The sequence below is a fragment of the Haemaphysalis longicornis genome, unplaced genomic scaffold (assembly GCF_048455015.1).
Source record: "Haemaphysalis longicornis isolate Haplotype H1 unplaced genomic scaffold, Haemaphysalis longicornis Haplotype H1 scaffold_10, whole genome shotgun sequence".
NCBI classification, from domain to species: domain Eukaryota; kingdom Metazoa; phylum Arthropoda; class Arachnida; order Ixodida; family Ixodidae; genus Haemaphysalis; species Haemaphysalis longicornis.
The window spans coordinates 66,858,320-66,883,644 of NW_027526204.1; the positions used below are offsets into that span (position 1 = coordinate 66,858,320).

The window sequence follows — 25,325 nt, forward strand, 5'->3', positions numbered from 1 at the left end:
TTCAGACGCCCAGGTTCAATTGTCGCACCATATAGCGTTATTAAAAATAATGCCTAGTGTCTTCTGTCTTACTCGGACTTTTGATGATTTGCACGCGGAAACTGGATGTGAAGCGAGTCGATACGAGACGGAAATGAATACAGCGCCTCGAAATGCGGCTTCTTCCAACACTTTCGCCAATAACAAATGCGTAAAAAAGAAACGAAGGCGCAAAGGTGCTGTCTTAAGATAATTAAGGTTAAAGGCAAAGCTTTCAGCCTATTCCGCTTGACGTAAAGCCAATATCAAATATCCAAACCTCTTCTACCATGTTTGAAAGGAGCAATGGGATACACGATGGATTCGTAAGGCGGGAATCGGAGACCGGAATGGTAATTCACGAGGCGGAAATGAGCGTGCGCGTGACAGCGGAGATTACAGTTGTGGCCCCTACTTGCGGCGGGGCGCCACACATCCGTTACGGCTTCGCCGTAGTGGGGATCATCGACCTGCAAAGCGCCTCTAACTAACTTCCAACCTCGCGTATATTGACTTGTACGATTGGCCGAAAAGATGACTCTGCAATCCTAAGCATTTGATCTTGTTGAATGCAGTGAGAAAGTAATTATCGTGGTTTAGACAGTTGCGATAATTCCGCCGCTTGAGCAGTCGCTCTGCGGCGACGCGGTGTTTGGTAAAACGGCTTTTAAGCCTGCTGTAATGCGAATTTGGTCCAAACATTTCATTAGGTTTACGCTCTAATATGCTACGAATAAAAACAGCGCAAAAGACAGGACGAAGTAAAGACTACAAACCACCGCCGCTGACGAAAAACTGAGAATTTTGTTGCAACAGAAAAATATTTATAGGATAAGATAGAAAAACAAAAAAATCAAAACAAAAAAGAACGAAAGGAGATATCGCAATAAAATATTACAGACAGTGAAAAAACATAATCTACCAAGTGGATTTACGGCGTAAGATGGTCATGAAAAGAACACTAATTCCTCCTCCAGAAGTGAAACAGACGGCTCGCTCGTACAGGCTTGTCCTTTTGTTTTGATTTCAAAGGCATCAAATAGTTCCCGCTCCCTCTGTCGGTGATACCATGCGAAGAAAGCGCATCATGGAAGAGTGGAGTGGAGCCGCAGGAAGCGCAGTGTGTTGCCGAGGTGCTACTTGTGGACGACCTTATATTGCATGCATGCTCCCTGAGGCAATAATTTAGGCAGTGGCCTGTCTGCCCGATGTACACCCATAATAAAATGTTTACGTACCACGAAAGCAAGCAATTTTGCTTCATTTCTCTGCCACGCGACAGCCAGGGGTACTATGTGCCGTATTTTTTTCTTTATTTCATTAACTATACATTATCTCATATGCACACGGCCGTTTGTCGGGCTGCTAACGGAAAAGAAATAACCTAAAATTGCCATTTTCATGGTCCGGAAAATTTTGATCGTGCTTGTACGCATGGCCACATGGCGACAATGGGATTTCGTACACGGGTTTTTCAACACAGTCGACATAGCGTGTCCTGTGCTTTTTTAGGCATGCGGTCACCATCGGAGCCTCAGCGTTGACACGCTTGCGCAATCGTTAGGTGCGGAGAATACGAGCCGCACACCCGCCGATTGTGCAAGCGTGTCAACGCTGAAGCTCCGATGGTAACCGCATGCCTAAAAAAGCACAGGACACGCTATGTCGACTGGGTTGAAAAACCCGTGTACGAACTCCCATTGTGGCCGTGTGGCCGTACGTAGATTAGGAAGGCAGGTTACTGCCTAAATGATCGCCTGAGGGAGCATGCCTGCAATGTAAGGTCGTCGACAAGTAGCGCCTTGGCGAAACACTGCGCTTCCTGTGGCTGCACTCCACTCTTTCAGGACTGCGCAATCCTCGCACGGTATCCCGCACAGAGGGAGCGGGAAATATTAGGAGCCTTTGAAATCAAAACGAAAGGAAACACCTGTGCGAGCGAGGCATCTGTTGCACTTCAGGAGGAGGAAATAGTGTACTTGTCATGACCATCTTACGCCGTCAATCCACGTGGTGGATTAAGTTTTTGTCATGTGCTATCACATTTCTTTGCGAAATCTGATTGCGTTCTTTTCGTCATTTTTTCGTTTTTGATCATATCCTATATATATATATATATATATAAATGTTTCTGTTGTAATAAAGCGCTGAGCTTGCCAGTACTTGTGGTTTGTATTCTTTACTCCGTCCTGTCTTTTTCGCTGTTTTTCCTCTTAGTACAATGTGCGAAGTGGCCCTTCAGAAAACCCGTCTGCTATGATACGAAAATGTATGACTGCTGGCATTCTTTACGCTAACCGATTCGAAGCTATGCTCAAGCGCTATTTAATAACAGGCGGGCTTAGCTAGTCACATGTCCTAGCTGTCCGCCCGTGCAAACTAGTACACCCAATTCTGGATAAATCTGTGGAATCCTCGCATATCCATTGCTGAGGGAAAATTAGCAGGCTGTTTTGTGACGCCGTGATTCGACGCCTCGCAGTGTACCAACCGCAGGAACCCACACCACAGCCATGAAATATGTGAGGTATACAGAGCATAGCAACTGAGCTCACTTCTAGCAAACTTGACTGGTGATGTCAACAGGTCTCCGGTGAACACACTGAAGATGCCACAAAAGTCTCCTTATGGCCCCGCCAATAACCGGCACTTCTGCTGATTAAAGTTTTCCGTCTCCGCCCCACCCTCGTCCTTCTCTATGTCCTCGTCCTGCTACTCATCTCTCGCTCCCTCTTGCTTTCTCTAAATGGTTAAAGGAGCCATGAAGAGAAAATGCAAGTTGGTTTTAATCGAAAGATTTCGTGTTTTATAGTGCCCCCTAGCGCTTGTCCGGATACAAACGGTGCTTTATTCACTGAGAAATTAAAAAATTTAGGTTAAAATTTTGATTTTCCCGCTCAATCATGCGTTTTCGTGGTCCCAAGTGACATCACTGAAACCGACCGCTCTGCAGCCTAGAGTACCTTCGTTCACGCATCCGCCGTACAGGGTAGAGACACGTATACGCTGGCGCCGCCATTTTTGGTTGCTCGCTCGCCGCCGAAGCAAGTCATTGTGTCAAAACCGCGCTAAAATTATCGTCGCAACGCGGTTTACTGAAGAAGTTTGAATCATATTGTCTGTTTCGCGTTGCTAGGTCTCGTGGGAAACGAAAAGAATAACGCGCTGAGCCCGTTGGCCCAATTGCGGCGGCACGGGACCGTTCGAAGGTTGTCTGCACCCTGTACAGCGGTGTTGGTTTGTTCTCGCGTTTCTTTACGTTCCGTAACCTAGATGGCGCCACCATTCCGTGGCAAGCGTTTGGTTTGTGTTTGCCCGCATTTAAACCTGGCTTGTTTTTGTTCTGTGAGAAAATATTCGTTCCCCGAAACAGTGCTCGCTCGACAAATGGGGTCACGTAAGACACCGTTGCTTGCGTCAATCGGCCAGTGTGTCGTCTGAGACAACCCCAAGCCCCGTAGTGCTGTGCAGCGAAACCAAGAATGCTGTGCGCAGTACGAACAGCAGAACGCATCAGTACTTCTATGTTTACATGTGCTTTCGTAACTTCCACTGTTTGTCCCATCATTCTTATTGCTTTGTAAAGAATGTGCCCTAAATTTAAGCGCAAATCGCTCGTTCGTCTAGTTTGTAAGTTGTACCTAATTTGCGTCTGCTTCTGCCAGCCTCCGCCAATCGCAGAGCTTAGCTCATGTGACGACATAGGTTCTGTTGCGGGAAATGAGCTGGTGGGTCGCATGACCATTCCCGTTTTTCCTAATTATGTAGCTTATTTGAGCGAAGTTTACGTTAAAAGTGGTGTCAGTATGATTCTAACGAGACAATCTTTTGAATGAACCAAACTTGTGTTTTCTCTTCATGGCTCCTTTAATGCCCACAGCTGGCGCTGCGGCGGAAAGGGAAACTAAAGCCGTCAGCGACGGAGAGGCGCCTTCAGCTGGCCGAAGAGCTCCCGGCAGACGGCACCGGCGACCGCGTCGCTCAGTTGCGAGCACGGGAAGTCGTTTTTTTTTTAAAGAGCAAAGCTCCTTAGAAAATCGTCATTTTTCGTGCCCGCAGTTAAAACTAGCAAGAAATTGCCGAGGGAGCGCATGTAAACACGGAACTTGCGGCGACAGCCCGGCAGTTAACAAAAACAAGAAATGCCGATCGCTCGTGCATGCGTGCCTATCGACAAGCGCCCACCATTCAGTGCGCACGTTTTTCAAGCCAGGCGTACCAACTTAGGGCATTGGCCAAGATTGCAATGACCGCCCGGCAGTTAAAAAATCAAAGAAAATGCCTAACGCTTCTGTGTGCCTGACCCGCGGCAACTGTCCAACGTCATCTGTGCACGTCTGCAAGGCAAGCATACCCTCCAGGGGAATGGGAAAAGATTGGCAAAAAAACTCTCAATTTTCGCAGTAATTTTGGCAAAACTTGCTCGAAACGAGAAGGCACCGCATAGCGTACAACCTACCAACGTGATGTCCAATGATTATCACTTCCAAAGAAATGAGCGAAGCTCACACTTATAGCAACAATGGTGGAGTGTAGGTCGTTGCGGCAACGAAGAAGCAAACTGGCTGCAATCGTGGAGTTAAACCGTTGTGATGGTCGGGAAGGTTGCGTATAGCTTCGCTACCTCCAAGGTTTAAGCGTTAGTGTGAGCTTCTGTCTATTTGTTCTTTTCATTTCAGGCGCTTCACGCACCTTTATAGAAACCCGTAAAGATAATTGTTAAATCTCGCGCTGGGTATGCGCCATTCATCATAATCATCATGAAAGCGCCTCTGTTAGTAAAGTGATCATCCCCGTAACGGGCAGCCATGGCTTCAGTCTCGCTTCGGTCGTTCTCCGTTAACATTTTGGTGCCGTTAAGCCCGGGAGAATGAACACGTGCGGCGAAGGAGACCATGCGACGTCCCCTCCGGCTTGAGGTTCGTAGAACCCCGTGATTTGACTACTGTTGACCGCCGTTGCCCCGCCCTCAGCCGGAGGTCGCCATGGCTGGCCCTGTCCGCCCACCTACTACCGACCGGAACCTCCAACGGAACGCAGATACGCACCGTCACGTCCAGGGTACCACGTTTGGGAGCAACTGTACGTCCCCCGAGTACCAAGCTGGTGATGACCTGGACGCCCTGTGTTCGTTGAGGAGGGTTCTGCGCGCTGCTGTTACAAGGCTGCTAAAGGCAGCGACTGAGCTCTGACAAGTTCCCTCACCGTCTGCGTTGGACTTGCAGTTGGCTATAAACGAGCTGGAACAGAAGGACACTGAACTTAACAAGCTGAACGAGGCCATAGGTGAGCTTCTCGAAGGAGACGATTTCGAACATGATTTTTACGACGTAATGCATTATCAGGAAAGGCTATGCGGGGCCCTCAGTCGGTTGCGATCGACGTTGAATGACCTGCGGGCACCCGGCATTAAATGTACCAGCAAGGGCACTTCACTCCGTCCAGACGACACTTCCCACGTAGGCTCGCACACGTCGACCTTGCGAGTAGTACTGCCGAAGTTGATTGCGACGACCGACATCCACCTGAACGTTCCCTATACTGACAACATGCAGAAGCCAGATACGTCGACGTTCACGTCTACCACGCTGTCTGCAACTTCTGATAGCATGAGGACAGGACGTTCATTGAACTGCAACGGCTCTAGGTCGGCGATGCAAGCAAATCCTGTTCCGCCCAACGTGACGTGTGACGAGAAGAGCTTCTGGGCCCAAACAGAACGAGAGAAGACAAGACTAATTTTTCTGGAAACGTCTCTCAAGTCTCCGTACAGAATCAAGCCGTCGTTTTACCGCAGGATTCAGCATTTCAAAATACCAAAGACGAGGCTGAGCGCGAAGGCGTGCAAGTGGGAGCCAGCTACGAGACAGCGTCGAGCGTCCCAACGGAAGACGAACGTGGAGAACACGAGATTATGCCTGCCGCAGGCCAAGACGACGCAGTTGCTTCTTTCCAAGCAGATGACCAAAACCGTGGAGATGCCAAGGACCTCAAAGAGAAGGCAGAACTACCACCGTGTGAAATCGAATGTATCTTCGTTTCAGACGCAGTGAAGAGCGAACGCCTACCGGAAGTAATGAAAGGACGACCAGCTCTAGTCGACAAAGTGTTGGTAAAGGTTGTACCCAGCCACGAATATGAGTTGCTCCATCTCAGCGAAGTTGGGAAAGGCGATAAACCCTATCCAGTCACGTCTGCCGCGTGCGAGGAGGCAGCAAGGCATGGTGGAATACCTTCCGAACCATACATCGAGCTTGCAAGAAGCGCGAAAACAACCTCGTCAGGAGTGGGGAAACAAACAGAAGGCAAGCACAAGGCCGGTAGGAGAACACTACTAGATTCTCTGCACGACAGTAGCTATTTCACCCAGATTTTTGGACTTCGACTTCGACTTCGCCACAAGAACTGCACGGATAAAGAACTGCAACTTTCTGTGGCAGCTGCACACACAGTCTGGTTGTCGTCCGAATTACCTTGGCGGCCCTTGGCGGTCGTGAGGTCTGCACGACGGAGCAAGCACCGGTGGAGACGAAAGAGGGGATAGTATTCCCCGACCGCGCGGCAAGGACTTACCTTATGGACAGAAAAACCAAAATGTTAGGATTGCGGATTTATTGTTCACCCATCGATCATCTCGGGCGCGGGAGGATGTTAAATCTCGCGCTGGGTATGCGCCATTCATCATAATCATCATGAAAGCGCCCCTGTTAGTAAAGTGATCATCCCCGTAACGGGCAGCCATGGCTTCGGTCTCGCTTCGGTCGTTCTCCGTTAACAATAATGTGCCCCACCTATTGTGTAAAGCTGGTTTTAGACGCGACTGCATCTCATTCACTCCACTTGTCTCTCCACATGGCGTTGTCCGCACCTCCTCCCTACACTATAAAAAAATAATAGTTAGCGGCGCCCGGTTTCGATCCAATGACCCTGTGGGCGGAACGCGAGGTACATGGTGCTCTTTCCACTGCGCCATAAAACCAAGACAGAATCAAGTGCAACGAACGCGCCTTATATCCTTGACTCATTCAAACTACGCCAAGATGCTACTGATACAACGCATGATGGGGCAATGATTAACACTTGCAATAAAAGAAAAGAAGCTCCCACTTACAGCAACAATGATGGAGTAAAGGTCATCGCGACAGCGAAGCCCCGAGCACACCACTTAGAGAGATTGACCAAGATTGCCCAATAAAACATAATAGTAATAATAAAACATAATAATCATACGCGTTCCCAGTGAACCCCACGATGCGTCGCATTTACGCAGGGTTCCCCTCGCGGGGAGGTGGACGAAATTTTTTCCTGCAGGGCCTTTTTGCTTGCAATCGCCATCAGTAAGACAAAAAAGTCGCTTTCAAAATTAAAAGACTTCCTCTTGGATTGATTAACGCCAGTTGAGTTTAATGCGGTCAAACAAGCAAAAGCTTTGTTAGTTAAACAGAGGTTTCGAAAGTTTTTTGTAACGTGTTTTACATAAATAAGACTAATTTGCTGCTTTGTTTTTAGAATCCGAAAGCAGTCTTAACTGTCACCCCACATAGTGCGAGTGGCTTCTTCTCAAGTATTTTGAAAGGTAAATGCCGTCAACTCCAAATGGAATTTAGAAGGTGTGGAAGAATGCCATCAATATGAGGATCTATATCTCTGAAGTGTAGCCGCTTCCAAATTAAGAAGAAGTATTGGAAACAGCAGTTTGTGGAACGCCACTCGATTCACTAAGCAGCTTACCTCTCGTCATCGTAAGAGCACAGCTCGTCGTGGCCAGCCTCATCTCTAAGCCTCTCTGGACAGTTAGGATCCGCCAGCAGTTCGTGGAGTGCGTTATATACGCGGATACCCCGCTCGTGTACGAGGATCAGCTTGTCCATGTGAGGAAGGTAAGTGCCTTGGTTGCAGACAACTATCCGTGTCTGGAAATGATGAACCAAACAAAGGCATAACAAAATAATTTAGCGTATAAATGAACCAACGTACCTGATACGACATATAATCGTCGCGAAGAGATTGTAAGGGACGGACAAAGGGATGAACGTTGCTCTTTTTTTGTGAACTCTTAAATGCTTTAATGTGCGTTTTACGGTTTGCAACGCTCCCTTCGTTTCAACAAATTGCCGCTCCTCTGACACGCCACAGTAGATGGTTCAGCTGCAAATAATTTATCAGTGACTCTTATCACATTTTGTTATTTCCTCAATGGGAGCCAGTTTAAAACCAAGCTAACGCAAGTCTACATACTCTTCACGAACACGTCAAAGGTGGTTTGGACACCGCGTTTATCTTACGCGCTGGCTCTCAACACAGACCCCAAGAGAGATGTGGATGGTTTTGAGGACAAGATGAGACAGTATATGATTTTGAGAATTACCATCTGAACGAGAAAGAGAGGGAGAGAAACATAACTTTTATTAAGATTCATGGTGAAAAACAGCGCAAGGATCACAGGGACAAAAAGGAAGAGTGGACGGAAGGAAGGAAAAAAAGGAAGGAAGACCTGAGGCCATCTTACTTATAACTTTTATTGCCCCAAGGGCTAATTCATGGGAGAAGGTGTGACCGCGGGAGGAAGGTCCACGGTGACGTTTGCCGCCCTATCGATGAAGGCTTCTTGCACCGGCGGATCTGATCTACCCATCGCCATAGCCCAGTACTCACCATGCCGATATGGGGGGAAAGGTTGCGTGGGCTTTGCCCTTGGTTGGGATTAATGGTTTGGACCTCCATCCAAGCCGGGAAAGGGGGGTGAGGAGTCCCGAGAGAAGTACATGCTGTACATGCGGGAGATGCAATGAGAGGTTTAAGTCTGCCCTATGTGCGATACGCGTTCGTCGGCGTGCGAGGGCACCAGAGTGCAGGGGCAGTTGAAGGCAGATGCAGTTCAAGATGACTCAAAATATCCTAGTCTCTGCAGGAGTGGTCTTCTTGAATTGTAGACGTCAATGTAACGCAGATGGTTTCACGAACCTGTATCAGACTGCGGGAGAGAATATTTACAGACGGCGAGGCGTGAACACTTTAAGCTTTTATAAGTGCATCAACTTGACGTCCCTTTACTATCAAAGGGAAGGGAGTAGTTCTAAATCATAAAGGAAGAAAACGACCAGGAGAACCAAAAGGTCGACAATGTGGCGGTCGAGCCGCATGTGCACAGTATAGCGCAAAATCTTAAACGTTTTAGTTGAGAGACGGCGTAAAAATGTAGAAATAGCTGCTGAATTGAAAGAAGAGCGTCACCAATAAATAAATAAATAATAAATGAAACAGACAAAAAGGGCGAGTGGCGTGGTGGAATACGTGTAGATCGTAGTATAATTCGACATTCTTTCAAAGGCAAAGCGACCGGCAAGCAATTGACTTGCAAATGCTGCCACTACCGTGGCTGTAATCATATCAACTCAACTCGCTAACATTAGTCGAACGCTTTCTCCGAAAAAATTAAGCGGTTGTCCATATTTGAATCTCATTTCGAATGGTGCTTTGACTTCAAATTCCAGAATGAAATATTACTGCCAGCACAACTACGGAAATGTAACATCTTCAGCACAGTGCATTGCACTTTTGAACTTTATGTGAGCAACTTAAAATAAAATAAGGGCCGTTTATGTCATAGACCTTATGTCTTTGTAGGGCTGATCACCTTGAGTTGGCGTTGATTGTCATTGGTAATGCGACTGGCAATGAGGAGGGAGGTGAGAAATACAGGCGGCTTCCGCTGTCAGATTTACGCTAGACGTAGACGCATTATGACTCGCAACTGCCGTTACATCGCTGTTCCATTTTCGTGGCCAATAGATCTTTTGCCGAGATAGAGCGTAACAAGTTGCAATAGCCTCGCAGCGGGATGATCAAAATTTCTTACCAAAATCCTCATTCTTGGCCCACAAAAACATGTAACTGAGGCATGTTTATTCATATGGGCCTCAAAGCTACGGGAGAATACCAGTAACCGATATCCAGAGAAAGTCGTCTCTCCAGCTTTTAACCAGTAGCCAAACTCCTCTTTTGGAGAGGCCGCGCGGTGTGGTTGTAACCGAGTCCATATCACAGTTGCAAGTTGGGCGAGTTGGTACGTGTTCATACTTAATCACAGCGTCTGTCCAGTTGTTAGTCTTCTGTCTGTCCCGTCCTTCGCGCTGTGATTTAGTATGAACACGAGTCCATATCAACCACGACGCCAGATGAGTCCATGATGCTTTGAAGTACATCCCTTCGTGCGAAGCATCAAAGTTTCTATTTGCCGGTTTACGCTGACCTATCTTGCCACGTCTTTCTGAGAAGCAAGAGTATTACAAACTGCGAGAGCTTACTTGTAATTCTTCAAAGTGTATGAACCATGTTTAGGTTTTCATTGGTAAATTCACTAAATTTATTGGTTTTAATACATTTGTACCAGAAGCATTAACCGTTAGTGATGTCGTGTTGGCTGTACATCCCGCCGAACCCGCAGTCTCTCAATTATACACAGTTACGTAGATTTTTTTCGCGTGAGAGGTAGTTTCACAAAGCCACCAAGACATCGCTAGTTACGAGAGCGGTGTTAGGTGCAGGTTTAATATGCCCATATTGGCCTTGAAGGTTAAAATGCCTCCAAGAGACTTCACCAAAGTGTCATGTTTTGCGATTATGTTATAGACGTATACTTATGCGTATCAGTCAACCAATTATTCTAATATAATAGTGTAGAGTCTGCCTTGTGCTCGTGGTTTGGACTGTTGGTTGGCGCACCTAACATTGCAAGTGAATGCGCGTTTTAAAGCGGCTTGCTGTGGTAAATAAAAGTGGACGTGAACCTTAAAGCTCTGTCAAGAGTACGTCATGCCTGCGCTTTGTCAACGCCTACTGGAACGGTGTGACGCCTACAAGTCACATAAATATAATTACTCAGAAACACGCTAACAGAAAGACGTAATAATTGGCTCAAACTAGTGGCAGGGTAACTGCAGCCTCGAGCTTCCATGGTACCAGTCTAATACTAGCCGGTTAAATATTATTTTAACCGTAATTTTTGTTGTTTTTTTCGCGTGCAGTTTCAACTGTTTCATCGTTCATTAATTATGCAATGCCAATAAAAGATCAGGCTCGACCGCACGCGTAGACCATTTGGAGCACAATGTACCAATTATTACAAAACTGTGAAGCGGGAGACCCTAACTTTTGCGATAAATAAGAAGAATGAGCGTTATCTGTAGGTGGCAACATACAAAAACAACTAGTCAACGTACCTTGTTTTGGAGGAGGCCAGCGTTACCAATGACTTCATGAAATACCATTTTTCCAACCACAGGGTCCAAAGCGCTGAGTGGATCATCCAGCAAGTAAACGTCACTGCGGCTGAACACAGCTCTGGCAATAGAAAGTCGCTGTTTTTGTCCACCACTCAGGTTACCACCCTGTTCCAAAGTAAACCAAATTTGTAGGACAATAAATCGGAAATGTTTATTATATAACTTGCTCTTTCTATTGCCTGTAGTTTAAGGGCTTTTGCTGAATGCATAGAATTGATGTCACAGACTCCCTGATTGCAGTGACAGCCTAGATTGAAATTACGGCATTGGGCTACACATTAACAGCGCAATGTGGTTCAGCATATTTGGCATCATTTTCGACTAAGTCATTGTCCGAACGCTTCTTGCTGTCATTGCTTTACGAATGGTATTCTTATCGCATGAAATATTTGGTATTTACCGCAAATGTTCTCGGGATTGCCCGTGGTATGTCAAACTCTCAACTCAACATGGCTTGTGTCTTACGTTAAATTCGCGAAACGTGTTTTATCAAGGTTGTACACAAGTGTCACGCTCGCCCCAGCAACGCATTTTTACCCCAACTGATACTCCCTGCAAATGTAAGGCACTTCAACCCCAGTTCACGCGATTATCTCAATATTACCTAATTTCATTTCACCGTAATTTTCCTTTGGCTAACACAATACTCGTGGAACATTGGCACCGGGCAAGATCCGCGGCGTTCAGCGTTGAAGTGGGGACGATCGGTACGAAGATATCTGGAGAACGTGCTGTTGCACGAGTAGCTCTGGAACACCCGCGATTGGTATATAGTGCGTTTTGGAAATATTAGGTTGAAATTACAACTTTTTCAACTTCACTGCTTTATGCAGGCACCCACGATTCAATATACCCGTTACCGCCTGCCACCACACCAGAATTCTGATTGAGCGATGAATAGGCCAAAGTCTTGCGTGTAGTGTGCCGAGTATGAATTATGTGATACAGAGTTTGGTATGGCTGCGCGTCTTAATTTGTGCTAGCGCTTCCCAATCAGAAATGTCCTTGATTTAATTATTGACGTTGTTAGAGCAGACAGCAATTGCAAGCAGATTCTTGATTAGAATGAAATACAGTAGCCGACCGTTTTTAAGACCTAAACAAATCGGACTTGCTGGATATTTTGAAACTTCCCCAGGAACCGGCAGTTGTCTTATAGGAGTAATTCATATGAACAACGGTTATTTCGGACAAAATAAAGCCTAAAGTTTGATTTTGCTGCAAAATGTTCCGCGACATGGGCATGGTGCCACTCCAGGACGACACCATTTTGAATCGTAACCACCTGTCTAGCTTCAGATTGGATGCGGATTGGCTTACCCCGGCCGGTAGAACAACCTATCATCTCTCACGACATTGCGAAAGTTTGCTGCACTGGACAGCAACATATAGCGTTGTCGTGGAGCTAACGGACGACAGGAACGTTCCCAAAGTGAACGCTCTCTCCCACAGGGACTCTGACTTCGACGAGAACACTTCCGACCGACCACAACCGCCAACGCAATGCCAACGCTTTGGCGCTATTGCCCAGTGTTCAGAAAGAAAGAAAAGCGTGACGCTTGCAGCGATGCGAGGAGACGTTTTCAGACGAAGGAGTAAGGTAAGGCAAAGAACCATGCCTGTCTTCTTTAGTCCTATTTACCCGAAATAATGTTGGCTTTTGCGACTCGCGGATTTTTCGAAGTGCTCTTTTATTCGGACTAGTTATTTCCGCTGAAAGTGTGAAAAATCGGTTGGCTACTCTATAGGGATTGGGCATAGTTTACGTTTGCATCGAATAGGCAATAATGAGCGTTACCCACAGAAACGGAAGCGGAACTTACAAGGGGTAGGGAAAGCCCAGAAGGGGGCTGCTGATGTAAGCACTTTCTACAATGCTTGCAGGACAGGCGTATGCGTGGAAGGCTGAGTAGCTCCCTTATTGTTTCCTTCGTTTGTGATGATAAAGATGCGCTTAGTGATAGTGTTTTTGTGCTACTAAAAAACGTGTATTTTGCGCAATGCACTTTCACTGACCCCTGAAAAATATCAACCCCAAACGCTTCCAGCAGATTCACAGAGTAGTCAAATGGTGATATGATCAGAAACATAACTGGAAGAGTTACAGAAGTCGCCATGGCGGCTCAATGGCTAAGGCAATATTGTACTGAGCTGAAAGACGTGGGTTTGATCCCCGAAGCGGTGTTTGCTTTTCAGATGAAGGCAAAAAGTTTTGCCTTCAAGTGACAATGCCCGTGCGTCAATATTTAGCCGCAAATTTACATCCTTAGTGTTTAAAATTACTCCGCTGTGCTCCCACAACAGTTAAGAGACCAGATTTAGGAACGATCCCCAAGGGGAAATCCCCAAACTTTTCTTTGCTGTACAACAATGGGCCTAATAACCCAGGTGCAGCCTCGGCTCGTTAAACAACAAGATATTTGAAAAATATTACACCATTCATAAGCACAAAAAATTAAGATGTATAACAAACTTGTTTGAATGTGGCAAATATGGTAAATATATCTTTTTGACGATGTACCATCTACTGTAGTGTATAAGAACGTGGTACCGTTTATGGTAACGGTACGTATGCGAAAAATGGGGACTTCTTCAAACTGATCAGTTCAGATAAAAACCTAGTTCGGATAAAGATGTATGTGCTTAACGTTCCACAACTTTCGCCGACAATGACATTTGTGAAGAAAAAGAAAATATGCAGTGAGAACTCAAGCCAAACAGGCAAAAAAGAGTTCCACCATATACAGAAAACAATTTCGCCTGCACGTGTTCCTTTAACACATAACGCAAAGTTACTTTATTGCCTTACCATTGCCTGCGAACGGATCTTTTCAAGCGTAAGTGACCTTATTAAGCATCTTTTTCTGGAAGTATCCTTTTTGGGAGAAATCCTGTCATGCGCACGGAGATGCGGCGACCAGTTCAAAATGGTTAAATTCTGTTCCAGCAACACACAAGCTGAAGAGGTGCCTCGGGAAATTTGAGATCACTCACTTTTTCCCCAACTTCACTAAGATCTTCATATGGCAGCTTCTTAATGTCGTCCGAAAGACAGCACGCTGTGATGGCATGTTCGTAGTGTTCCGTGTCCATTGGCTTTCCGTAGAGAATATTGTCCCTCAGGGTCATATTGTGCAGATGAGCAAGTTGAGGTACGTAGGCCATGCTACCCTACAAACGCCAAAGAGCAGTAGCTTATTTAGTTACGGTCGCTCCGCATACATCAAATCACAGCAAAATTTTACAAAAATTGACCGCAAAAAGTTTCTTTGCAAACAAGAATATGTGTAACATCGTACCTTCCACCTATCGCAGTCATGTTAACAATTGCATAAAAGAGTTGGAGGAGGTTCAAAACAAAGATCAAGCTGGATGGAATGAACTAAAAACACGGCTTTAATTTTAACTTTAGCGCGCAATTTGTGGCTGATGCGCCTGTCACAATGCACATGAACAAAAGAAGTTAAGGAGGACTCAAATCTCCGGACGGCACAAACTGAGGATGAACGCCATTTCTACGTCTTTTACAACTTCGCAGAAGATTGCCGCATCATGTCGAAGTTAAAACACACTATTGCACATGTTTTAACCCACCGCATTTCGTAGTAAGCGAGCACTAAGTCTCTCGGGTATGAAGGTGTGCCGTGCAGTCATCTGTGTCTTCAGGCCAGGAACAGCAATTATTTTTCCACGCGTGGTCATCTCCTAGTACCGTACAGCAATGAACTGACCCCTTATTTGGCTCATCCGCCTCGCCCCCCCCCCCCCCCACCCATGTGCAAGCTTGTCTCGTCACAGGTGCACAAAAGCCCGCGAGGCCGAAGGTACGCGATCTGAAGTCCTCTAATTAGCCGTGTTGTGTCTCAGGCACCACCGTTTGCTTTAGGACGCCGCTTTCTACGTGGCTTGTCCTTTGGCGTCCATGTACACAGTGTTGCGCATGCGCGAGGAGCATTCCATTGGATTGGATTGGATTAAATTCAATTGCATCGGATTGGATTGGATTGGAATTGTATATACTGTACACACGCGTTGTCACTCTATTACATGCAAGAGTGGGCAATGCCACGGGTGATTTAGCGTAAGAACGATCCCCAGAACTTCGCCCAATCGCCACGGTTCACTTCGTGGAGATGCGTGAATTTTTTTCTATTATAATTGCGTAAGTAATAAATAGGACGTGTCGGGAAGAATTGACGCATTTGCTTTGTCTACAAAGCGCAAGAGCAGAGAAAGAAGGAGCAGCTGGCTTTGGCAGTGTGGCCTCCTCTGCGCTGGGATGTTACTTGGCAAGTGTCTGATTCAAACGGAAACTATGGCGGCGAAAGGATGATGCTGGCGGACAACAGAATCAACTGGTTGTCAATACCGAGCGTTGGCTGAGAGTTTGCTTAGAAACATTCCATGTTTAGTGGGTTTCTATGGGGAATTCAAAAGCAATAGCGAAGAGCGTACAACCAATAAAATCAACATCATACAACTATCTATACTAAGTTGAAGTTGAGCACGCATAACGAGGCCTTAATGCGACACTTGTTGTAGCATAATTTCGTACTCGAGAAGTCGCAGCGATAGTACCGAACAACCACTATAATACCAAAACACTTTTTTGACCGATTAAGAATATTTTTCAACCGTAGTTCTCAATTAGGCACGTCATACTGCGAGCGGTCATACGGAATGCAGTTGCTGCATTTGTTTCGGCCGCACTCACATTGAAATTTTTGACAAATGTAACCCCTCCAACATCTTTTTAGAGCCGTGTAAAGACTGAAGTAGCCAAATAATATTCATACATAACAATTATAGTAAAAACGTGTGCTACACCCACTTGCAGGGAAGCGCACTTACAACGAAGGCTCCGACTAGCAAAAACGTATTCGCTCTCCAGTTACACATACGTTTGTTAACATCAATGTTGCGGTTCATTTGAAAGCGGTGGATATGTGTGCAGCACTCCGAAATGTAAAAGTTGTTCTCGCCGGCAGGTATTAAATATCAAAATTATCAGGCCGACAAAGTGAATGAAGCACAAACGACATTTGCTTGAGGCAAGGAATTCGCGGGTTAATAAGTGACTGTTTCTTTAGGTTAGGCTTTTCTGGCATGTGTCCGGCGTTTTTTTTCTTTTGATTGTAAGACGTCTTTTTGTGAATATGTGCAAATTATTCAACCTGCATTCTAAATTTACAGCTTTAGAAGGCTGCGAACATTTTAAGCACGCATAAAGTGTAGGCTAACACTATCCACAGACGGTCGAAAATTCCTAGGTTCTTGAATAAATATACTATTAAAATTTCAAGCGTTTCACCAAAGTATTTTCTAATAAAATAGGCGAATAACAACACTGGAACAGTCGCACAGAAGGAGGCTCTTCAAGCATCCCTGCCCGAAACAAAAAAGTACGACATATTTCGTTCAGATTTACGTTTCTACATCAAAATGCAACAGCGTAGCAGAAAAGCTGGTTAGAAGTTTGCAATTGTGGAGAGTAGGCAGCCGTGAGAACGTGCAGTTTTAAAATAAATACCTGACTCATTGATTTCAGTTTTTCGAAACGTGCCTGCTTCCTTTTTCTATCGTCCACTCACCCACTTTTTTACTTCCTATAAACCAGTAATAAAAAAAGTGATATCACTGGTTCTTAGAACTTGTGCTCACATTGCAGATGACTTTTCCGGAGATGCAACGCATTTCTCCCATGATGGCTGAGAGAAGCGACGACTTTCCGCTTCCCACAAAACCCACAACGCCCACGAGAGAGCCAGGAAGGATGTCCAAACTTAGACCTTCCAGCTGTGGTGGAGCCTGGTCCTTCGGATGGTTCCATGAAAACGTGCACATTTCCAGTTTGACACGCCCTTGAAAGAAAACAGTTAGTGCTGCTAATTTTTTTGTATGCCAAAAACTTGTTTCGTTTCTATCACTGTGCTTTTTTCGTTCTATTTTTGTGATGGTGAAAAAAAACAGGGCAAAACATAATTGGGCATTTTTTTATAAACAGCGCTTTTACTGGTGTGCCATGTAACCCCTTCAGAAGTAATCTTATAAAATAACACTCTAACATGTGGGTAGATGAAAGCAGTACAGCAATAATTCTGTGAACTTGGACGGTGGCCTAAAACCCTACGTGAAAGCAAAGAAATGCCGGATTAGCTTAGCTAACCTTAGATATGTAAAGCAAAACCTTGGCGTCACCTGTTTGAATCTTGGTTTCGATTGATTAAAGGCTTATGTAGCTGCATCAGCGAACACGGCGCAACGGCCTTCGGGCCCTAGCAAGGCTCACAGAAAGAGGCCCCCCTCACTTTCATTCGCAGCGAACGCGCTGTTCCTCTTCACCCGGCGCAACATGGGTCACGTAGCCCGAGACGGCATAGCGGCGCATGCGTGGAAGGCGGCGGGGTTGGCCGGCTGCCCATCAGCTGAGCGACCGCGACCGCGCGCCGCTAAGCGGATCAGTTCAGCAGGGTGGCTGAAAACGAGGCCTTGTGCGCAGCGCCGAAAGGAGCCCGGCGAATCACACGATGCGCTTCAAGCGGTATGTCGCAGGGGGTGTATGAGGACCACAGGTAAATTTCTGCAATCGCGACGAAACCGCTGGACGAAAGCAGTGAAGCGTCACTTAAAAAATTCCGTCAGCGAAACTGAGGTTGTGTAATTTGGGGTGTTGATAATTGACGCTGCAGAGACAGCCTTATTCTGTGAAAGACTTTAGTAATGCCCAACGATGGACGAAGGTGTTACGTCACCTGGCAAGATTCACTCTCGCTGCTACTAGAGGCGCGTGGGGCAGCTGTAGCTGTTTTTCAACGTACAAGAACTGCATGGATGGCCGGGGCAAATTGCTCTGGTTGCAAGTGCTTACATCGTAGAGGTGCCATAATAAATAGTGTATGTTGAAAATCTGCCAGCGTCGCCAACAAGGGCCACTGCAACATAGGCTATCATGTGGGGCTGTGATTTACTTAAGCTTTTGCTTTGTTTTGTCCCCATTCTAACAAAGCCATTGTTTAAATAGCTTTAACACATTTTAGAACACGTTGTTTATGAGGCTGGGAGCGTAAATACTACTCTTAATTTTTCTGTTTAACCTCGTTAAGTCTCCATGTTTCAGTTCCACAAAACAAGGATGTTAAAATATGCAAGGTAAACTCAATTGCCTCACTTACACTAGTTCCCTAATCTAGGTACAATCATAGCGGCATAGACTGTTTCCCCAGTAGAAGCGACAAATGTAAATGTGCTTTCGAGAACAGTTTGAGTAAAGTTAAAGATACTCAGGTTGACTGGCTTAATCAATCTGTAGTTTTCTACAACGCACCGTCTCACAGCCGGGATGTAGCCTTGCTGCGCAAAGCTCGCCGTACAACTAGTTACTTCTAGAGGAACGAAATACCTTTTTCTTGGTCGGCATCAGGGGTGACTCCGTCGTTCTGTTTTCCTTCATGTGCTTCAGTGCAAAATTTGGAAATGCGGATCAGCGCAAGAGATACCTAGGAGAAAAATATTTCCAGTTTGGTCTGCTTCTGAAAGGAACTACCCGTATTAGCCAACTTCTTGATTTCTCACTTTACACTCTCTTTAGCAGCCTTCCGAACGAAATCATTATCTCCCTTCCTCAAAATCCTAAAATACGTACTTTGGTTGCGATATAGTGCTGGTATAAATTTAGGGACGAGCATTTCGGCTCAGCCAGTTCTTTTTATTTTGGTCGTGAACTCAGTAAGGACAATGTCAGTAATACCAGTACCTTGCTAGCACACAGCATGCTTGTGCGCAAGAGTCTGATGAGACGAATAAATTCCTAGTAGTCCTAAAAAAGGGTTGACATATCAAGGAATTCACATTTCCTGTCAGCAGCGCGTACCTGACGTCCGGTTCGGAATACAAGCGCTGCTGAGTTCAGTGTCAAGTCGGTCATATACAGCAAGTATATGCAGGAAAACGATAATTCAGGCGTCAGATCCACGGTAGGCTTGAAAAAGTAGAAGGAACAGAACAGAAGCAGTGTCATCTGCAAAATAAAACAAGATTTTTGAACCGTGTTAAGGCACTTCGCCTCACGCCTTGTTACAGAACTTGGAAATCGAAGAAACGACCTATGCTTCCGGAACCAAAATAAAACCTATGGTGTGTTTTTAGCTTTTGGTTGGACGATGATTCGAGCAATGTCTTTTCTACTCACAGGTCTGAATTGTGGAAGCTGTTTCTCATTGTTGACAAGACGCAGATTTCTAGGGCGAGAGATGGAATTATCATGAAACATGAAATCGCTTAATTTTTTTACACCCACGTTAGAAGGCAAATTTTATACTGCACTTAGGCAGAAGTTCTGGTGTGCCGAAAATTTAAAAGTCAATTTATTAAGGCATTAGCCTGATACGTCTCATTGTATGTTGAACTCGAACGACCCCGACTCGACACGAATTATAGCAAAAACCACATCGCAAGCAAGCCAAGAAAAGTGACGTTGCTTAGGCGAGCAAAAAACTGTTTAACCACGTTGGCATAGATATAACACAAATGAAGTCAATACCGTTTGATGTTGAAGACGACCGTTGGAAAATTTAAAAAAATATTAGTACCCAGCTGAAGTGCTTCAATAAACTTGAAGGGTGCGTCCAGCCATTCACTTTCGGTAAGCGTAATTTCGACTACAGCTTACCACTGAGCTTGAAGCCGTGTAGAAGGAGTCGAGGACGCCATCTAGGAGGTTTGCTTTGTAAAGCCAAGACACCTCCACGTTACGTAACCTTTGGACCGTCTCCAAAAAAACCTCTTCCCAGGCATACATCTTCACCGTGCGAACCGAGGCTAGTAGATCCGAAAGGCTCTTGATTCTCTCTTCACGAGCCGCCATTTGTTTTATCTGTTAAAGACATCAAAAAAGGAAGGTTATATGTATTTTTTCTTTTTACCAGCATGTAAATTTGAAACCTACATGTACTCTTCAGCATTCTGCCTTAGCTACTTTATTTCTGTAGAGACGTGTAGTGCAGAGCAGTGTCTGGCCAGGATTGGCTGATTTATTGTGCATTCATTGATAAACAATTTCGGGAGACATTTTCGCAGTCCAACATGCACGAGACGTCACTTTTCAAGCCAGTGGTCAATAAGAATAACAGTTGAATCGCTGTGTTTTTTCATAGTCCTCTACAAACATATCTACCAAGAGTGTGTTTGTACATGCACGTTCATTGCTAAATATGTTGTACATGCGGTATCATTTTTGTAATGCCCTACTTAAGTCTTCTGCCGAAAATTTGCGGCGGAATTTTAAAGGCAGTTTGACCTTTTCGGTTTTACAAGCTCCCCGTTATTATACAGTCGTGCCCACTTATACCGGCCGCACCTAAAACGAACTTTCGCTTATAACGAACAAAACCCGCGTGACCTCAAAATATACTTAATTTAAATGGCATAAAATTCCATGTACAACGAACGTCTTTGAACCCTGCCGATTGGTTACAGCGTACGGCGGTGCCGCGATGTGGGCTTAAATGACGGCCTCTGTCCAGCTCTGCGGCGCAAGTCGCTTTCCCGAGCCTCCTCGCAGGCAAACCGGGCTAACGGAGAAGTTATTTCAAGCTAAGCGAGGGCGTGACGTCTATAACGCGGATGAAACTGCGATATTTTACCAGATGTAGGCGGAAAAACGAACAGCATGAAAGGCGATACATGAGCTTCCGGGAAGCATAGCAAAGTGCGCGTCTAGGCACTTCTGTGCACTGACATGGATGGCAGCGACGAGCGCGTGGCCTTCGTCAACAGAAAATCGAAGATGCCGCGTTCCTTTAGGAGCTATGTGCCCATGCGCTAAAGGCACAACGCTAAGGGGTGGATGACGCGTGATTTTTTCGCCGAGTGGCGGAGCGAGTTTGACCGTGACATGCCGAGGCATGGCAGGCGTAAGACCGCGATTTCGGCTGGGGCGATTTCGTTTGCGCCGATGAAAATTCTGCACTGCGAAACGGCGCACGGGTGAGGGCATCGTTATTGAAGTGCGGGACAAGAGCGATGTGGAGGAATCGGACGCGGATGACGTAGAAACTTCTGAGCCTGCGCCAATAAGCGCGCCTGTTGGAATGGGCTCCATAGAGGACCTTAATACTGGTTTACGCCAAGGGACTCGGCGAAGACTACATGGCTTCTCTAAATAAACTGGAGACCGCCCTCATCAAGTCTTCATTGCAGAAATACTCTGTCATCACGAACGTATTTGTGAAAAAATAAATTGTGCTTTGACTTCTGATTTTTTACTGAGGTCCATTTACTACGAACTTCAGTATATAAGAAATGGAGGCCGCGTGACACTCAAGTTCGCTATAAGCTGGCTCGACTGTACCTCTTTTTCAACTCGCTGAGAAAATAAAAAAATACGGATTGGCTGCTTCGTGGGTTGCCTGCGCTTAGTGATGACGTAAGCTTTCATGCAAAGGTGTTCTCCTGGTTCGGAGTGACGGCGTGTGCTCAACGGTACCAGTGTCCCATCTATCGACAAGATTGGCAGACATTAGAAAAACATAAAGCATTGGAGACCACCACCTCCGCCGTTTCTTCCCTCTTGTCGTCTAATCTGCAAATTTGGCTGTTTTTTGTTTTAAATGCAGAGCATTTCAGTAACTCAAGATGTCACCCGCGTTGACGTCCGTCGTAGTCCGCACCGTCGTTGTCCGCACCCGCCCCCTACACTATATAAAAAAATACTATCCGGCGCCTGGTTTTGATCCCTCGACCCTACGGGCAGAACGCAATGTACATGGTGCTCTACCCACTGCGCCACAAAGCCGACACAGAATGGGAGGCTACGAACGCGCCTTATATCCTTGACTCATTCAAACTACGTCAAGAAGCTGCTGATACAACGCATTCACTACCACCAACTCCCCAAACACTAAACGTTAACGCAATACACCCACCCCCTATGCGACGCATTTACTCGAGTCTCCCTCGCGGAGAGATGGGCCCAATTTTTTGAAATTACACCTTTCCCACTGTAGGTAGTTTTGAATAAAGACGCAACTTTCTGCTGTCTAGTAAGAAATTTTGTCACTTCTAACTACCCTAGGATGAATGGCAGCGATCAATTTTTTTCTTTTAATGAGAGTAGCACACCGATATTGATCACGTGTACCAAGAACTCGAGGGTTTCCGTCGCCTCCAGGTTGAAATGCGACATGCTGTTCGATTATACTGTTGTTTCCTATTTGTCAGACCGTGTTTGCAGTGGTGGTGGCTAGTGGTTATGCATGGCGCAATGTTTAAAACTGGTCAACCAGGGGCAAGCTTTGATGAATGTGGACAACCGGAATGAGTGAAAAATCATTTTGCAATGACACTATTTTTGAACGTACCAGTGTGCTGCATTGTACGATCTGAGGCGATCGATTTTACTGGATGGTAAGTAGTGAGCTTAAAACCAATGGAGGCGTAAGGTAGCTATTTACACAGATAAGATGCGCAGATAAAATTATGTTTTTAAGTATTGCAATCGGCTGGGTTGCAAAGGAGCCAAAACCATTATTCGTGTTAGCGTCATGGCAATTACTCCTGTTTATTTTCACTAACATTGCCATTCTCAGTGCATGAGAGTGGTGAACGTTTTGCTGTGTTATTATTTTCACGCAATTGTAGTTTTCGCGCAATGGCAGAAATTTCTGCGTTCCACATTGGCTTTTCCACATCGTTATCCCAACATGGTTCTCCTACATTGACTTCTCCTGAAGCTGGGATCTCGTCCTCATACAGCTCATACATGAAAACCTATTAGGAGTATTTTAGATATGTGGCAGAGGCTATTGACATCAAATAAACGAGTCATAAAAGCGTCATCAGGCCTATTTAGGATTTACATTTTTGTATCCCAGATGGTTGTCGTATTTCATTGCAATGGCAGATACACTTACCCAGAACATTTTTTGAAACTTCCAAACGCAGAATGGCAGCGCAAACATCAGTGCTATCCAGAGGCAGCAGAAAAGAACGGGTGCAGCGCCTACTCTTTGTGCGAGCAGCCAGAGAAGAAATGGCAGCGTAACCAATCCTCCGAATGGCATTGGAGCAATCATCATAAAATGAGCTATAGCTCCACAGTCGACAGCAAGCATTGAGATTACAGATCCTGTCGGGTAGGCAGACCTCATTGGGGCTGTCATTTGTGTGGCCTGCAGTAAACGAGAAAATGAACAATGAAAGGCAGTGGTATTCAAATAACGACAAGAAAACAAAAAGGAGTGTATTGCGCACAACTGTTACACAGATAATTGAGATGGTGAGTAACTTTGTAAGTGAAGTAAATTGCTTGTTCGCTTTTTCTTTGTGTCTCGGTCCACCCTTTTCGCTGTATTATCTTCTATTCCTGTGTTCCAACGTGACAGCAACGTATTATCTGCCGAATCTTGCTTTTGCCTGTGTGTTTGTGCTGCTGGCTTCGTAACTACTGAAAATTGGAATATTGTAAGGACGGTCCTATCCGCTCTAACGTGCTATTTTTCTCCGTCCAGAATACAGATAAGAAAAGGAATTAGAGACCTCTCCTTAAAATAAAAAAATAAATACCCCTCACATTGAAGGTGTGCACACGCTTTCGTGATGCCCGAAAGGCTGCAGTGAAGAATGACCGGCAAACGTACACGCTCGAAACAGACATCAATGCTTTGCATATCCTCATCTACAACATCTCCACTTGGTCGGTCACACTGTATTCAATAAAATTGGGACCGATGCTTCCAAATCCCTTGGCTACACCAGAATATCATTGTCATCTTTCCCTGCTGCCGTTCACAAATTGATACAAAAACTTAATTTCCGGGAATTCCAGTAGTCATGAGCAATCCGAAATTACCAGAAAACAGAATATTCTGCAGTTCCTTCAAAACTCTTGCTCCCCGCAACAGACCAGATGTAGAATCTACTATGGCAATGAACAGCTCATATAACTGTGTTTTAGAGGATGTTGCTGTATGGATATTATACTTTTTTGCTGTTCCTGCTACAATATGTTTTTGTGTAGTCGCTAAGCACCCGCTTATGCTGTGGTCTCTCAAGGGACATAAAAACAGACGGTGGTGAAATGATAACCCCTGTAACGTTGTGAGTACTACTGCAAAAACGCCCAAATATGGCTTGGGGTGCGAGACCCACCTTCATAAAAATGGCTCCCTGAAGCATCGCTCGACTCCTGCAGGTGAACTGAATGAGCAAGTCCATGTGGTAGCACGAGATCAGTGACTCGGCAATGCTTACCGCCAGCAGTAAAATAGCCCCCAAAGTAGCGTGGCCCCGGCTGGTGCTCGCCATCAGTAGCCTGCGCATGCAAGAAATATATATTTCAGGACTGAATTGAAGGACAGCTCGGATTTGCGTTTCAGTAAAGTTTGGTGTTGGGCTAGTTGGTATAGAGACATCAGAAAACGTAGAGCGCTGAAGTTTACAGGACGACCACCTAGTAAATGGACAAACGAAGACGGCTCATCAACCGTTTTCGTTTGTCCCTTTATTCTGTCGTCGCCCAGTAAGCTTCAGGGTTCTACGATTCCTAATGTCGTATTTACGAACATATCTAAGTTTTGTGCCTGAATATGGTAGAGTGCGCTGCTTTGAGTTGTGGGAAACTAATGACGAGTATTGCTGATTAGCAAACCCTTATTAAAGGAAATGCGGTACCCAGCATCGCTACATTAAACGAACTTTATGGGAGCATAATTTAGGACACGAGAGTGGTCGAGCTCAAGCCCGGTGCCACTTTATTTTCCGCAAACAGGCGCAATGTTTGTTAATCTCACTATTCGGCATGAAGTGACCAAGCATGTCCACTGCTGCACCTAAGAGTGTCTTCCAGTAACCTCACAGGAACGCTTAAAAATTGTGTAAGTAGATACGAGGTGGCCATTACTGTGTGGGTGAAGTGGGTGCAGAAACACGTGTGCGGAAAAATAAACTAGGCCACGTATGCAATGCAGAGCAACGAAGCTGTTCATCGTCCTAGCCCGTCCGGACCCGCACCTGCCATATGGTAGG

General features: G+C 45.6%; 1 protein-coding gene across 2 annotated transcripts in view; it reads right to left on the reverse strand.

Moving 5' to 3' along the window:
• Positions 1-25,325, reverse strand: part of LOC144158663 (multidrug resistance-associated protein 1-like) — a 114,824-nt gene that overhangs the window by 44,403 nt on the left and 45,096 nt on the right. Inside the window, exons 9-17 of one of the 2 annotated variants that reach the window (XM_077689696.1) lie at positions 24,450-24,612; positions 23,213-23,470; positions 19,972-20,175; positions 19,174-19,320; positions 18,703-18,799; positions 16,965-17,164; positions 14,298-14,474; positions 11,241-11,408; positions 7,750-7,931 (exon numbers count right to left, since the gene is read on the reverse strand). In XM_077689696.1, coding sequence (XP_077545822.1) covers positions 7,750-7,931; positions 11,241-11,408; positions 14,298-14,474; positions 16,965-17,164; positions 18,703-18,799; positions 19,174-19,320; positions 19,972-20,175; positions 23,213-23,470; positions 24,450-24,612 — 1,596 coding nt within the window. The remainder of the gene's footprint in view (positions 1-7,749; positions 7,932-11,240; positions 11,409-14,297; positions 14,475-16,964; positions 17,165-18,702; positions 18,800-19,173; positions 19,321-19,971; positions 20,176-23,212; positions 23,471-24,449; positions 24,613-25,325) is intronic. The other variant, XM_077689697.1, reaches the window with a different exon arrangement.